General features: G+C 47.6%; 1 protein-coding gene across 1 annotated transcript in view; it reads right to left on the bottom strand.

Moving 5' to 3' along the window:
• SLC12A8 (solute carrier family 12 member 8) overlaps positions 1 to 14859 on the bottom strand; it is a 124579-nt gene extending 109720 nt beyond the window's left edge. The window contains exons 1-4 of the mRNA XM_034990787.1: positions 14841 to 14859; positions 12962 to 13284; positions 8985 to 9176; positions 447 to 678 (exon numbers count right to left, since the gene is read on the bottom strand). Coding sequence (XP_034846678.1) covers positions 447 to 678; positions 8985 to 9176; positions 12962 to 13284; positions 14841 to 14859 — 766 coding nt within the window. The remainder of the gene's footprint in view (positions 1 to 446; positions 679 to 8984; positions 9177 to 12961; positions 13285 to 14840) is intronic.
• Positions 14860 to 15501: the final 642 nt, after the last annotated feature.

The following is a 15501-nucleotide window of genomic DNA, read 5'->3' as shown; positions in this document are numbered from 1 at the left end:
CCCCATCTCCCACAAATGACAATTGTTAACATTTGTTATATTTGCATCCTTTAAAAAAAAAAAGAAATACAATATGACACACGAAATTAAAATCTATTTTATTCCCTACTTCCAGATCCATTTCCTACCACTCTCCCCGTCACTGTTAGGAATTTAACCTTTATCTAGTCCAGTCCCACTTTATTCTTTGTTTTAGCTAAACGTTCTTGTGGGTTTTTTTTTTTTTTTTTTTTTTTTAACAGAAAGAAAATAAAAAGCAACATGGACAATGTGCTAAGTGCAAATGCCTATGCGAGGAGGGGCTTTCAGGCCTTTGCAGCCAGGACCCGCCCACTCACCCGCTCCAGGAACAGAACGCTCCTGTAAGCAATGCTCATTGGGGGGTAGCCTTGTAAACCCACCCCTATGAACGCCTGGAGAGCAGTGCAGACCCCTGGAAGTCTTACCCGGGTCCAGATGCGTGAAAGAGCCCACCACGAAGTCCAGTGTGGACACAGCCAGCAGGAAGAGCAGCAACAGCTGGAGGCGGATCATCCATTTGACACCTGCTAGGTTAATCCCCAGCAAGGCCAGAAGCACCACGACTGAAATTCCTCGCACTGCCCAGATACTCCTGAGGCTCAGCAAATCAGAGATGGACTCAGCAAAGCCGGTGATGTACATGGCACCTGCGACACACTGACAGACCATTCGCGTTGGCAGGAGAATAGAGCATCCGGAGCCCACAGGTCAGAGCTGCCCGGCACGGGGGCCCCACTCACCCCTGTCAGGGCTCAGCACCTGGGAGCCACCATGAGGGTTCAGTGAGCCCTTCCTGCCCATGACCCCTGCCTCGGGCCCCCATTTCTTCTCATCTACGTCTCTCCCATCCTCCTGAGGGGAGCACGAACGCCAGTCAGTGGTAACTATGATGAGAAGATCACAGGAGGAAGGAGAAGGGGCCCTGGGCCAAAGAGCACTTGGAACTTCTCTGTCGGAGTTATTCAAGAGCCAAACAGAGGGGCGCCTGGGGGGCTCAGTCGTTAACCGTCTGCCTTCGGCTCAGGTCATGATCCCAGGGTCCTGGGATCGAGCCCCGCATCGGGCTCCCTGCTCAGCGGGGAGCCTGCTTCTCCCTCTGCCTCTGCCCCCCACCCCATCCCTGCTCATGCACTTTCTCTTTCAAATGAATAAATAAAATCTTAAAAAAAAAAAAAAAAAGCTAAACAGAGAACAGAAGCACACAGGGGGTCCCATCTCAGGGCCTTAGAAAGGCACTGAAGCAAACCCCAGTTTTTTCCTCCATTTCTTTGTAGGTCACTATTATTTTTTTTTTAATTACCTAAAACTTAGAATAAGAAAAAAAAGTGAGCAGCACATCCTTTCAATGTCATCTGGAACAAAGGCTACACAAGGACTATCTAGGTGAATGTACTTAGTTCTACTCATTGTTTCCTACTGATTAAACGTGTTAAACGTCCCAGACTTTGTGAAGTTATTGTCAATTTATAGATTTCTTTCCACCAGAGATGCAAATAACTTCCATCCAGTAGAACAGATAACCCAAAACATTCAGGTTTGTTATCTTGTAAGACATTAACCAGTTTCGTTCAGCAATTCAATCCTTACACTTATTTATGAAATTGCTTAACCAGGAACTAGGTAATCAATACCTAGCTTCTCAAATGCTCTTTAACATCTTACGGGCTCCTCCATTAATTAATGAGTCAAATAAAATCTTTGGCATGTGTATATTTTTATTTGCCTGAAAGTCATGATTTTACCTTTTAAAAAAAATATTTAAAACTCAATTTCAAATAAATCTTTGAGAGTAACACCAACCTCACGCTCCATAATTCCTCAGGCCCCTTCTCTCTGTCAGGTTTGATCCTCCCCCATCCCCCAGGCCAGGGGGTCATGGTCATCACTGTGCTCTGCTCCCATTGTTCTCTCAGGCGACAAATTCCTCTCTGGCCTCAGTCATGTTCCTCCTTCTTCATGAAGCCTTTCCTCATCCCTTTTTTCTGAATAAATATTATGCTTACTGCCAGTACCATGCAATTAATTATCTGGTTCCATAGTCTATTCTTACTTCATGCATTTAAGTCTGTCCCCTACCCCAAGCCACCAAGAATGCAAACATTCTAAAAAACAAAAATTTCTATGCTGATTACACTTCTTCAAAGCCCCTGCATTTCCTAACTATGTTGCAAGCATTCAATAAATACTTTGTGATATGTTGACTGTATGAAAAGTGTTCTGGGAAGCAGGCACCATTAATTTCCAGCTCTTTTAGGTTAAGACCAGAAGGGCGATGTAATTTCCATACTGGAGAGACACTCACAAAGGAGGCCCCATTCTTCAATAAGATCAGCTCATTCTGCAACTAGACATATCATCATCGTCCGTGTTCCCCAAACTTACAGGAGGCATTTCTGGCTATATATGGGTGAGGGGGGAAGCCCAATAAATGTAGGAGAAAGACAGTCAGCCCTGAGAGGGAGATGAGAGAGAGACTTGTATGTTTTCCTGCCTTCACCTCACGACTCAAACTTACCCTTGACTAAATACCAAGAGCGTGCTGGCGATAACGATGCTATTCCATCAGTATGTGGCCAACAGGACCCCTCATGGTCAGATATATGAGAGTTGAAAAACCAAATGATAACAATGCAGGGACGATCATCCCCTTCCCAGGTGTCTGAGGTCTCGAACATGCAGAGGTGACACCAGGACTTGAATGCAACCATTTACACCTGGAGCTTCCCAACCGACTGTTGGCTTTCCTAACTGGTGAACACAGAATTTGCTCCCAGGAAGTGGGCCAAGCACTAAAGCCCGCCTTTTGTTTCCAGTAGCTCCAGTAGAGGGTATCCTCTCTCAGGTTTCCATGTGAAATCACTTTTTAGCCCAAAGTGGCCAGGAACAAAACAACCAGAAAAGCCCTCTGGAGGCTGTGGGAAAGGGCATGGACTGTGAGAGCTGATGAGGGCCTGACCCTGTGGCTCCCAGTCCTAGTTGTGGGGCTTGGGAAAGTGTTTTAAGCTCTCTGTGCTTCATTTCTTCATCTGTGAAACACAAATAATAACAGTACCTGCTTCAAAGGTTATTGTGAGGATTATTTATAATTATATATATATAATTCATGTAAGGTCCTAGGACTATATCTGGCTCATAGTTGGAGTTATAGAGATACTAGCTATTGGCATTATCATTCTTACTCTATTGTTATTAGCTACTGAACAAGAGGAAACAGTAGTTAGCCATGAATTTCATAAAATACTTTGCTAACGCTTGGGGAGCCTGGGTGGTACAGTCAGTTAAGCGTCCGACTCTTGGTTTCGGCTCAGGTCATCATAATCTCAGGGTTGTGGGATCAAGCCCCGCATCCGGCTCTGCACTCTGTGCAGAGTCGACTTGAGATTCTCTCTCCCTCTCCCTCTGCCCCTCCTGCGTTCTCTCTCTCACTCTCTCTCTAAAATAAATAAATCTTTAAAAAAATATTTTGCTAATGCTAAATACATGACAGTAATGTCACTGGAAATTTGCAAAGTAACTTGTAAGTAAGGATTCTTAAACCAAAGAGACTTACTTTGAGGGAAAACAGTAACAGCCCCAAATTAAATTGTCTTCTCAAAATCTAAGAGCCTGGGGATAAGAGGTAAGGGTATTGATGGAATCTGGGTAAGTAAAAGTGTTACAGAGATTTCATATTTGCTAGGTGGAGGAACATAGTAAGCAAGGCTCCTTGTTTGGGAACTACAGGAAAAGTATAATTACGGCTTTTCTAAGGGTGGACTATGACTATTCTCAGATCAAAAAGCAAAGTAGAACTTCCAAATCAACAAGGGGGAAAAATATAATAGAAATAAATTTGAACCATGTTGACAAAATAAGAAGTTTTTTAAATTTCAAATTATCTAGAAAGTAATGAAAAGGAGAATACTGTATTCTAAAACTTGAGAGGCACACTAATCCTGCATTCAGAAGGGAAAAAACAAAGTATAACCCTAAATATTTCTATTAGTTGAAAAAGGCAGAAAAAAATAAAATACTTAACTTCAGATGTGATAAAAAAGATCAATATAAATAAAAGATAGTAAGAGGAGGTATTTAATAAAAGGAAATATGAAATAGCAAAGAAAGGATACAGAGAATAAAAGCTGATCCTTTAAGGAGTGTCTGGCTGGCTCAGTAGGTAGAGCGTGCAACTCTTGATCTCAGCGTCATGAGTTTGAGCCCTATGCTGGGCATAGAGATTACTTAAAAATAAAATCCTTAAAAAAAAGTAAAAATAAAAGCTAATCCTTTAAGAGATAAATAAAATACATAAACACCTGGCAATCTGATTAAGAAAAGAAAAAATGAAAAAAATACAGATTTTTAGCAATGAGAAAAGAAATACACCTACTCTTACAGAAGAGAGAGTAAAAGCATGAATAGAGAAGATGAATGTGCCATGAATTATGGTACATTCATATTATGCAATGCTAAGCTGGGAAACAAACTGAGGGTTGCGGAAGGGAGGGGGTTGGGGGAATGGGGTAACCGGATGATGGGCATTAAGGAGGGCCTGTGATATGATGAGCACTGGGTGTTATGTGCAACTGATGAATCACTGAACACTACATCTGAAACTAATGATGTACTATATGTTGGCTAATTGAATTTAAATTAAAAAAAATAAAGATTGACCTTGAGGAATAACTATGAATTACTGTTAAGTGAGAAATACAAGCCATGGAATAGAGTATGAACTCTGTCCCCATGTTTGTAAAAACAAGCAAGCACTTCAACAATCATAAATTCATATACATGAGCACAGGGAAAGTGATGGAAGAGGAGGATAGGTGTTCACACTGGTTAACTCAGGATGGGGAGGGAAATGACCTTTCTCTTTACATTATCTCCAGTAGGTTGACTGGTTACAATGAACATCATTTTGTAACTTTAAAAGAATTTTATTTTATTTTATTTTATTTATTTATTTGAGAGAGAGAGAGATCGAGCACAAGCAGGGGGAGGGGCAGAGGGAGAGGGAGAAGCAGGCTCCCCACTGAGCAGGGAGCCTGAGGCAAGACTCGATCCCAGGACCCCAGGATCATGACCTGAGCGGAGGGCAGACACTTAACTTACTGAGCCACCCAGGTGCCCCATGAAAGAATTTTATAAAGGAAAAATAAAAACAAACATATGAAGAGTACTGTTTTGTATATGCAAACACTACACTTGGGTGCAGAGAGCACTGTGCGTCTAGGATGCAAGGCTCCCCCAACACCGCTTGTGAGCTTGACACCGTACCCCGCAGGGGTGTGGACAACAGCACGGCAGGCCCTCCCCAGAGCAGCCCAGCCACCCTCTCTTCTAACCACGAATACTCCACTTCATTGGAAAACATCCCTGTTGACTTGTTTAATGTATAAACACCCTCAGAGTTTGTTATATTTTTTAAGTATTTTTATCACCTTTTAAAGTTCATAACCACAGACATCCCTTTCCCCTTTTCATTCTCTGCGGAGAAACTTCTAACCCTCTGCCGCAGGGAGCAGGGGGCGTCACCCATCATTTCACAGAGAGAATGTGCCCTTCTTTCAGGGTGGAACACCTCCATTCCAAGGTATTTGGGATACCACAACTGCACCTTCACAATCAAGGGCATTTGGCTTTTCATCTCTGGGTACCTACCCGGCAGACCAGAGCTGCCCTCCACACCCTCCCCTTCTGACACGAAATCCTTCTTTAAGGTTCGAGCTGCTTGACTTCCATTTTAACTCCCAAAACAAAACTCCAGCCTCTACGGGGTCTGGAGAGTTCTCTGGTTCTCCACTGTTTGTGCACAGAACCCAGCACAGAGCCTGGAAGCCAGTAATCAATGCTTTTAGACAAGCGGTGCAGGCTAAAGCTGTCCATTTTGGTATCCAGGGTAAGCAACCCCAAAGAAGCGCTCAGGCCCACAAAAGTGAGAAGGACAGCAAGTAAGGAGGGGCTCCAGGTCCGTTTCCCCTGCTAGCCAAGGGGTCTTACACCCGGCAGGCCAGCCACCAATACCTCAGATAGATGAAGAGGAGGATTTGGGAGGATGCGGGGCAATGAAAAGATTCTGTAAGCTTTAAAAATAATTATTTTAAGCATTTGTATCTTCTAAATTTTTTTTTAAAGGTTTTATTTTTAAGTAATCTCCACACCCAACGTGGGGCTCAAACCCACAACCCTGAGATCAAGAGTCACAAGCACTACCGACTGAGCCAGCCAGGCGCCCCATCTCTTCTAAATTGTTACGCCTAAAGCAACGGTTTAGCAAACTTTAACCTGCTGGACAAATCCTGCTTGCTGCCTGTTTGGGGAATAAAGTTTTATTGGAACACAGCTATGCCCAGTTTTTCTTACTGTCTAAGGCTTGAGAGTCTCCCTCTCCCTCTCCCTCCACCCTTCCCTTTTGAACTACAATAGCAGAATTGAACAGTTGTGACAGAGATGTATGGCTCATAAAAACTAAAGTATTTACTATCTGGCCCTTTATGGTAGAAGTTTCCTGAGCCGTGCTCTAGGGCAAACATGCAATCTACTCTGGCAATCATTAAAAATAAATGAATGTAAAAATAATAAAAATAAATAAATAAAATGAATGTATTCATGCCCTGGATTGACGAGGGGAGGTTAGAGGTTAGTAAGAACCACAAATAGGGACCCTCAGAGACCCCAGCCACAACCCAGAAGAAGAAGGATCTCGAATCAATGACCTAACCTTCTACCTTAAGAAACTGGAGAAAGAAGAGCAAACTAAACCGAAAGGAAGCAAGAGGAAGGAAATAATAAAGACGGGAGCAGAAATAAATTGGGGGCCAGAAAAACAATAGAAAAATCAACAAAACCAAAAATTGTTTCTTTGCAGTCAAGCTTTTAACTAGCCTGACTAAAAAAAAGGGAGAAAAGTCTCAAATGATTAAAATCAGGAATGAAAGGAAAGACACTACCACGAATCTTACAAAAAGTAAAAGGATTATAAGGAATCTATGAACAATTATATGCCAATAAATTATATAACTGAGATGAAATGGACAAATTCCTAGACACAAACTACCAAAACTGACTTAGGAAGACATAGAAAATCGGAATATGCCTATGTAAGTAAAGAGATTGAATTAGTTATCAAAAACTTCCTACAGGGGCGCCTGGGTGGCTCAGTCAGTTAAGCGGCCAACTCTTGACTTCAGCTCAGGTCATGATCTCATGGGGCTCCCCACTCAGCAGGGCGTCTGCTTGAGAGTCTCCCTCTCCCTCTCCCTCCACCCTTCCCCTGCTCTCACGCACTCTCTCTCTCTCTCTCTCAAATAAGTAACTCTTTAAAAAAAAAAAAAAAGAAAGAAAACTTCCTACAAAGAAAAGCCTGGGACCAGATGGTTTCACCACTAAACTTTACCAAACATTTAAAGAAGGATTAACACCAATCCTTTAGAAACTCTTCCCAAAAAACAGAAGAGGAGGGAGCACCTCCCAACTCATTCTATTAGGCCAGCTTTATCATGATACAAAACTAGACAAAGATATCACAAGAAAACTACAGACCAATATCCCTCATGAATACATGTGCCAAATTCCTCAACAAAACCCCAGCAAACTGAATGCAATAGCATGTAAAAGGGATTATGCAGCACCCGCACCCTGATCAGATAGCCCAGCCCAAGGTCAGCTGCAGGCGAAGGAGAGGCATGCTGAGGACGCTGACCACAGGGGCGCAGTGTTTCTGACCAAGGCCCAAAGGCCCAAACAGCAACTGCCAGCACAGGGAAAACACTCAACATCCCAGCTCCCTCTCCCCCTCCCACCTCCCGCTGGTCCCCTGTCCTGGCATCTGCTGCCACCACGGGCAAGCTGGTCTCCCCAGAGAGTGGGGCTACAACCTGCTTGCCTATGAGATAGCACAGAAGTAAAAATCCAATAGACAAATCCCCAGGGTAATAAAGTAAACTGGGCATTTACCACTCACCTCCCAAACTACTAGGCGTAAAAAGGCAAGTGGTTTTTAAGAGCGCAGTGACAATCTCTCTGCCTTCCAGGCATGTCACACACACACACGCACACACACGCACACACCTTTGTGCTGTTGGAGAATCAGATGTACTTAGGCTAAAATACCCTGTTCCTGCTGCTGAAAAAGAAAAATAAAAGAAATAAAACCTATGCTTTCTTTGAGGAGACTCTTGTACTCTTACTTAGACAAATTCTTTCCTTTAAACTGTTTTCTCAACCACCCACCACCCTTTGCACCAACATAAAAGCCTTTTTCAAGCCAACAAGTGCTGACAAAGAGCCGCTTCTTAAAGCCTGTGCTTTGTGTCCTCAGCATTAGGTCACCGCCCCTGTGTTTCAGCTAAATAAGCCTCCGCACGCCCTTCTCCCTGCTCCCCGCTCCCCGGTGTTCTGAGAGCCCGCGTCCCGCCACACCACCTCCCCCGTTAGGATCCCCCTTCTCAGACAGGGCGCCCACACAGGGGCTCTCGGCTGGCCTTCCCCCACAAGGCCAGCAAGCGATCAATGAGCCCAGAGCTCCAGCTCATCTGAGAAGTGCCCGCTTCCAGGGAAGTCAGGAAGGTAAAATGTCCCTTCTTCAGCACGGAAGTGCCCCAGGGATGGGGCTACCTGGCTGCCACGTGGGCTCTGGCCACTGTTCTGCACTCCCCTCCCTAGAACAGGCAGCAAGAACAGTCCCAGCACAGGCCCTGCATTCCAGGGCAAATCAGGACTGCACGAGGCACCAGAGGTGGGGAGGAAGGAGCACCGGACTCTGGGTCAGGGCCCTGGACAGAGGGCGAGGCTCTCTGAGTTCCTCTCAGAGCCCCCATCTGCCCCTCTATAAAATGGGGGCAACTGCCCCACCTTGCCTCTCCCCAGATCCAACGGGAATGTGGATGAGAAGATGGTGGCTAACAGCCAAGCCAGGCAACAGATCCCACATGCTGATGGCCTCCGGGCCCAGCTCCCCTGCCCCAGCTGCCCAGGCTCACCTGTCCGAACACGTACAGCAGCCCAACGGTGCCTCCGGTCTGCCCGCCGAGGACCGAGGAGATCATCGCGTAGACGCCCCCGCTGCCAACACCACACTGCTCCCCGACACCGACGCCAGACAGCACAGTGATGAGGGCCACTAGGACGACGAAGGACACCAGAAACATGCCCAGGAGCACTCCTGTGTTTCCCTGCAACAGAACAGCAAGCAGCAAGGTCAGGGCTTAGGACAGGAGGCCCTCCCAGGAGCACTGACCACCTCCCCCCAAGTCCCCCAGGGCTGCCACAGGGGTGGGGGACGAAGAGCCGGGCAGAGGTGAGGCACCGGGAAAGGACTGAGGCAGTCCACAAGAGTGAGGCCTGGAAGAAATTCCAGATGAAGGACAACGTCCTTGCTTCAAGCCCTTCAATGACTCCCCACCACCAATAGGGCACTCACGAGGCCCCTCCTAATCCGCCCCTCTCCACCCCCCAGTCCTCATCCCCATGCCTTGGCCGGAAGTCCCATGCTCTTCCTCACCATGCCTTTCCTGCTCACGCCACCTCCTTGACAGCTTCACTTAAGGCTCAGTAGTGAGGGGCTTCCTCCGGCTCTTACAGTACTCTTATAAGTATCCAGGTACTTAGAAGTACCACAGTACTTATCATACTGGGTCCGCTTCCTAGCCCAGCTTTACCTCTGCGCTGGGAGTGCCATGAGAGCGGGATGATGTTTTATTAGCCTTTATTCAGTTTCTTCTTTTGCGGATTTTATATTTTTTAATGAAATTATAGAATAACTATTTTCTTTCTCTGTTCATGCTTTCAAATTGTTTGCATGTGATAATAAGATATCCTGTGGGGCACCTGGGTGGCTCAGTCAGTTAAGTGTCTGCCTTCGGCTCAGGTCATGATCTCAGGATCCTGGGATCGAGCCCCACATCAGGCTCCCTGCTCAGCAGCGAGTCTGCTTCTCCCTCTCCCACTGCCCCCAGCTTGTGCTCTCTCTCATCTCAAATAAACAAACAAAATCTTAAAAAAAAAAAAAAAAAAAAGATATCCTGCACCAATCTTTGAGTTTTCATACCAAAACTGCCACTTTAACATTTTCCAAGTCATAAGCGAGCTGCCAAATTATTCTTTAGGGTTCACATTGTCGATTTGAAAATCATCTGGCATGACGTCTCCTGACTCGAGTTTTATGCCACCTTCTAGAAGTTCTATCTTATTTTTGCCATTTCACATTTGCCTTTTTTTCCAGGATCAAATGCAATTTTTCAGGTAAAATGAATGCCAGAGCCGACAAACAGAGATCACTTCAGGGCAAGCCGATGTATTTGTGTGCTAGGCAGCCTCCAAGTCAGGCCACCCGCCTCGCCCCCGAGCCCCCCAGCCCCTTGCGCGCATGCCCTGTGTAATCTCCTCCCCTCGAGTTGGGGTTGGACCTGGTGACTCACTTTGGATGAATTCAACACTGCAGAAGTAAAGGGAAATCGCTTCTGAGATGAGGGTATTAAAAGACCCTGGCTCTCGTCTTGGGTGCACGCTGTCTCATAGGTTGCTCAGCCCCGGGAAGTCAGCTGCAGGTAGGGAAGCAGCCCTAGGAAGAGGCCCACGGGCCGACAGCCCCGCAGGTGATTTTGGAAGCAGATCCTCGGAGGCAGAGCCTTCAGGTGGGATGGCGGCCCTGACAGACAGCCTGGCGGCATCCCCAGCAGAGACCCCAAGCCAGAGGCACCCGGCTAAGCTGCAGCTGGGTCCCTGGACCACAGCAACTATAAGATAATACACATTTTTGCCGTATGCTACTAGTTATTGGAGTCATGTGTTATGCAGCAATAGAAAATGTAACGCGACTTGTACCTTCACTTTGGGGATGGGACCGACATTTCTGGATAGCCATTTCTCAAAAAAAATAGCCCAGTGGGAGGGTTAAGAAGAGGCCCTTAAAGACTTAAGAATCCAAATAGAGAGCTTAGGGGCGCCTGTCTGGCTCAGTCGGTAGAGCGTGCAACTCTTGATCTCCGGGTGGTAAGTTTGAGCCCCACGTGGGATGTGGAGCATACTTAAAAAAAAATAGAGAGCTTAACTTTTTCTCTTTCTACCATTCCATAACTACCCCCTGCATGAAGCAGAGACCAGAGGCCCAGCTGTCACTGGCCGGGCCTTCCTCTGCCACAGCAGTCAGATTGACGGGCCTCCCTTGGACGCAGGCTGGAGAGGTTCTGGGCAGTGAGGTGGCCTTTAGGAAGGGACAAAAGCAGAGGTGGATCCCAGATGCCTAAATCTGCCTGCAGGACAAGGAGTCCAAGCTGGAGACTTTGGGTTTTTGTAAGCAGGAGCCCCTGTAAGTTTGGGAGGGATGTAAGAGGCCTGAATTCTTAACATCCATGCTAGGGAGGTTGCTGATTCTACTTTAAGCTTTCCATATGCTAAAAAAAAAAAAAAAAAAAATTCAGACCCACCCAGGCCATGACTAAGGCTGAACCCTGAGCTAAGGACCTATGTACAGAGTGGAGCAAGAGCTCAGGAAGGTGTGGCAACACCCAGGCCTCCTGAGAGGCTGAGAACCACATACACCTCTGCAGTGCACCTTTACTCCCCCAGAATTTGCCCATGGGATGGTTAATTTTCTGTGTCAACTTGGATGGGCTATGGTGACCATTTGTTTAATCAAACAGCAGTCTAGATATTGCTGTAAATGTATTTTTGCTGTGAATAACATTTACAGTCAGTAGGCTTTAGATATAAGAGATTACCCTCCCTAATGCGGGTGGGCCTCGTCCAAACTGTTGAAAGTTTTAACAGCAAAGACTGAGGTTTCTCAGAGAAGAAAGAATTCTGTAGCCAGACTGCAACACAGAAATTCTTTGGCCTCAAGCCTGCAACCTCAGTTCTTACCTGAGTCTCACTAGGACTCGCCAGACCCCACAATCATATATAGGATGTCCTATATATCTCTTACAGATATATGTCTCCTATTGGTACTGGCTCTGTTTCTCTGAAGAACCCTGACTAATACATTCCACACTTTGAATGGCCTGCTTTCTCTTTCACCCGTGCAATCCAGCTCACCTTCCAGAGCCTGGCGGAACCATGTCTCCTCCAGGAAACTTTCCTGAACCCCTTAGCAACCATACATTCACAGCCTGTTCGACTCCTGAGGGAGCCCACACGGCCTTGAGACGTCACTTGGATTCCTGCTGTGAAATCTACCCAGCAGGGCTGTTCGCTCACCAGGGTGGGGAACAGGGCCTTCTATTCTGTAATCACATAGTAGAGCCTGGAACACAGCAGGTGCTCGTCCGTAATTCCTGACTGGTTACACTTAGTTTCGAGCAGCCTGTTTAGTTTACAGAAGTCCCAGGGAAAAGGCCCCGTGTGAAGGGCTCAGACCCCTGCTCAGGACACATATCTGCTCGGAAGGTCCCAAGATGCCTTCACAGAAGACACAAAGAAGAGGCCTTTGTTCTCTGTATGGAAGAAGCAAACTGCACCCCCCCCCCCATCTCACGCACCTCTGACCCAGCACGGCTATGTGCAGCCTTACACATGGGGTCTGTGGTTGCAGGGGAAGGTGACCGTGTGGATGGAGGACCTGGTGCCACCAAGAGGGCACGAGTCAAGTTAAAGAACACCAGGAAAGCTGGAGAGGGTCACCAACTGGAGGCAAAGTTGCCACCAGTCTGCCTTCTCTGATCCACCCCCAGTTCCATCCATGATGTGCCCTGACTTCTGTGCTCTATTTCTATTTCTGAGTTCCTATAACTGAAATCCATGGTGAAGCTTCCCTCGGAGCCTTTGTCTGAGGCCTAGGTTCTCAGGATTCTCGTTTAAATAGCAGTGCTAACTATGCCATGTGCTTGCTTCTTGTTTCGTGCTCTGGAGCATCCGTGGTTCGGGAATCTGGCGCCTGAGCTGCGGAATGACCAAGAGCACAGGGCTTTCCATGTCACGGGCCCGCGAGAAACTGCAGGGCCACCAGCTTGTCACTCACCACCAGCCAGCCAGTCCTCAAGAAAAGGACAACCCCAAAAATGTTGATCATGCAAGACGTGAACACACCATCCCAGGTCCCAAACAGCACTGGCTCCCGGACGAACAGCTGGCTCTTCCACCAGGGCTGGCGCTGGGCCAGGGCCCCCTGAAAACAGAGCACACAGAATTCAGCTAGCCTCACTGCAGAGCGCCAGCGAGGGGAAGGGAAGGGCAGTGGAACAGAGGGGGCTAGCGGAACCCAGCTTTCCAATCCGCCCACCTTACTGTGCAGGGCAGGCGTGTGTGTGTGTGTGTGTGTGTGCGCACACGCACGCACAGGGTCTTAGAGGCTGTTGCTGCCGAAGGGTTTCTGTTCTCTCCTGACGGTGACTCCTCTATCCACATGGCAGAGATGAGTTGGCCAGTAGGTCGGTTCCCTTTCCTTCCAGCCACTCAGCAGACTACACCTCCCAGCCTCTTTGCAGGTGGGTGTGGCCAGGTGACCGTTCTGGCCTCTGGAAGGTAGGTAGGAGTGCTTCTAGCGAGCGTGGGATCCTGGGCTCCAGCTCAGGCAGCGGTCATGAGCTCTGGGTAGGGCCACTTTCTTTCTTTCTTTTTTCTTTTTTTATTCAATTGGCCAACATAGAGTACATCATTAATTTTTGATATAATGTTCAACGACTCATTAGTTGCGTATAACACTCCCCCTCTCAGTCCTCCCGTCCCAGGGGGGTGGGGTGGGGGGAGCAGCTTCCAGCAGTCACTCATCTTCAGCTAGACTGACTTTTGGCATTTTGCGTCTCTGTCCCTAACACCGCCGTGATGAATTCTGCTATTGAATCCCCTCTGTTTAAAACACCTGGCGCAGTTGCGCTTTCCTGACTGGACCCTGCTGTCCCAGGGACCTCCGAGCCCCCTCCACCCCACCCCCAGGATTCTAAGGCATCATTGGGCAGTTGTTTAGAATCAGAGCTTTATAAGTGGTTAAACACATGCCTTCTTTATTTTTCCAGTTCAGAAATAACAAAGGCACTTTAACAAAACCCTCGAATGGGAACTCTGCTGAAGAAACTAAAGCTTGTGGAAATACTAAAATGGCTTAAAGACAACTAGTAGCCGCCGGCGCTGGGAACCACTCTTGCTCAGGGCTGGCGGTGCACATACACACGTCAGGAATCCTCCAGCACCTCACACCACAGCAGGGACGAAGGACTCTCACCTTGCAGGGGCGGGGGGGCCCCAACTCTGAAGCTGTGTGCGCAGGGAGTCTAACCGAGCATGTGGGTGATCTCTAAACACAGTGAGAAGGCAGAAAAATCAAGAGTCTGGGAAGAGTCACTGGGGCCTGGCTCCCGAATGGCTGAGAGCAATGGAGGCACCCACGATCGAGCACAAAGGCTCAGGCCCACTGGCCTGGGTCAAAACCAAAGGAGAGGAGCCCGTCCCCTCCTCTCTCCTTGTATCATGCCCTCACAGATCAAGAAAGGGCCTCAAAAAATCATCAGGGCCGTCAGTCAAGACTTCAGACCCCCTGGCATCCCCTGCCCGTCCCCGAGGCCAGCCGGAGCTCCTTTTATCTGTGCGTGTTCCTGTCCATCCTTCTTTCACAAGCCACAGACAAGGGATCTCCTGAAAGTCAACAAATGTGAGAACAGTGATCGTGGCTCAGAGCGAAGACTCTGCTGACCTATTCTCATCCTTGAACAAACGGTACCACGGGACCAGTTGGGTGAACCCTAATCTCCAAAATCAGGAGTTGGCCCAACTTCCCGTCTCTACTTGGGCTCAGTTTCCCACCATGGCCTGTTTTAGGTCTGTTCTTTATTAGAAACAGCAATGACAATGGCAGCTCTCAGCAACTTAGCAATTTAGAGAGTGCTTTCACCTTCCACACCCACCTTCTCCTTTGATCCTCATAACACCCCCGGGAGGCAGACAGGGAGAGGGCCCCAGTGTGGAGTGGAGGGAGGACGCTGGGAGGAGAGCTGGGACTGCCGGGAGTCCACGGCTGGGTTTGAATCCCCCACGCCGGACTATAACATATGTACTTAGCCCTGCACCTCCGGTGATTTGCCCTTGTCTTTCCTAAAAGTCAATTCTTTAGGTTCCCATTTCTAACACCCTGAACTTTGCTTCATGACGCAGGCATCTGCCTTCCCCATGGGTCTCCCACCGGGAAGTTAGAAACTGTATTCGTCTTCCATGCCAACTTCGCCTGTCCACCCTGAAGGCTGCTTTGTGTCCGTGTTTGTTAACCTAACGGCATCCGAGAACCTTTTACTCCCGGGATCCCACTGGACTAAATCAGCCTGAAAGGGGGTTCCCAAATAAGGCAGAAACTTTAGGAGACTCGGCACCCTGAGAATGAAAGTATAAATGGTTTAAAATGAGTTTGGTGGCCAGACCATGACAGCTTCTCAGGATGCTTAGGAGAATGTGCCTACCTTTTTTTTTTTTTTTTTACCAAGTGACAAAAGAATGCAACTCAGTCTTCCCAGAGCCCGCTTGCTTGTCAGAGACCAGTAGGAAGAACCTGCGTTTGACCCCAAGGTTGCAACC

The sequence above is a fragment of the Mirounga leonina genome, unplaced genomic scaffold, assembly GCF_011800145.1.
Source record: "Mirounga leonina isolate KUSES-001 unplaced genomic scaffold, KU_Mleo_1.0 Mir_115, whole genome shotgun sequence".
Lineage (NCBI taxonomy): Eukaryota > Metazoa > Chordata > Mammalia > Carnivora > Phocidae > Mirounga > Mirounga leonina.
This window is presented reverse-complemented; position numbering and strand designations above follow the sequence as displayed.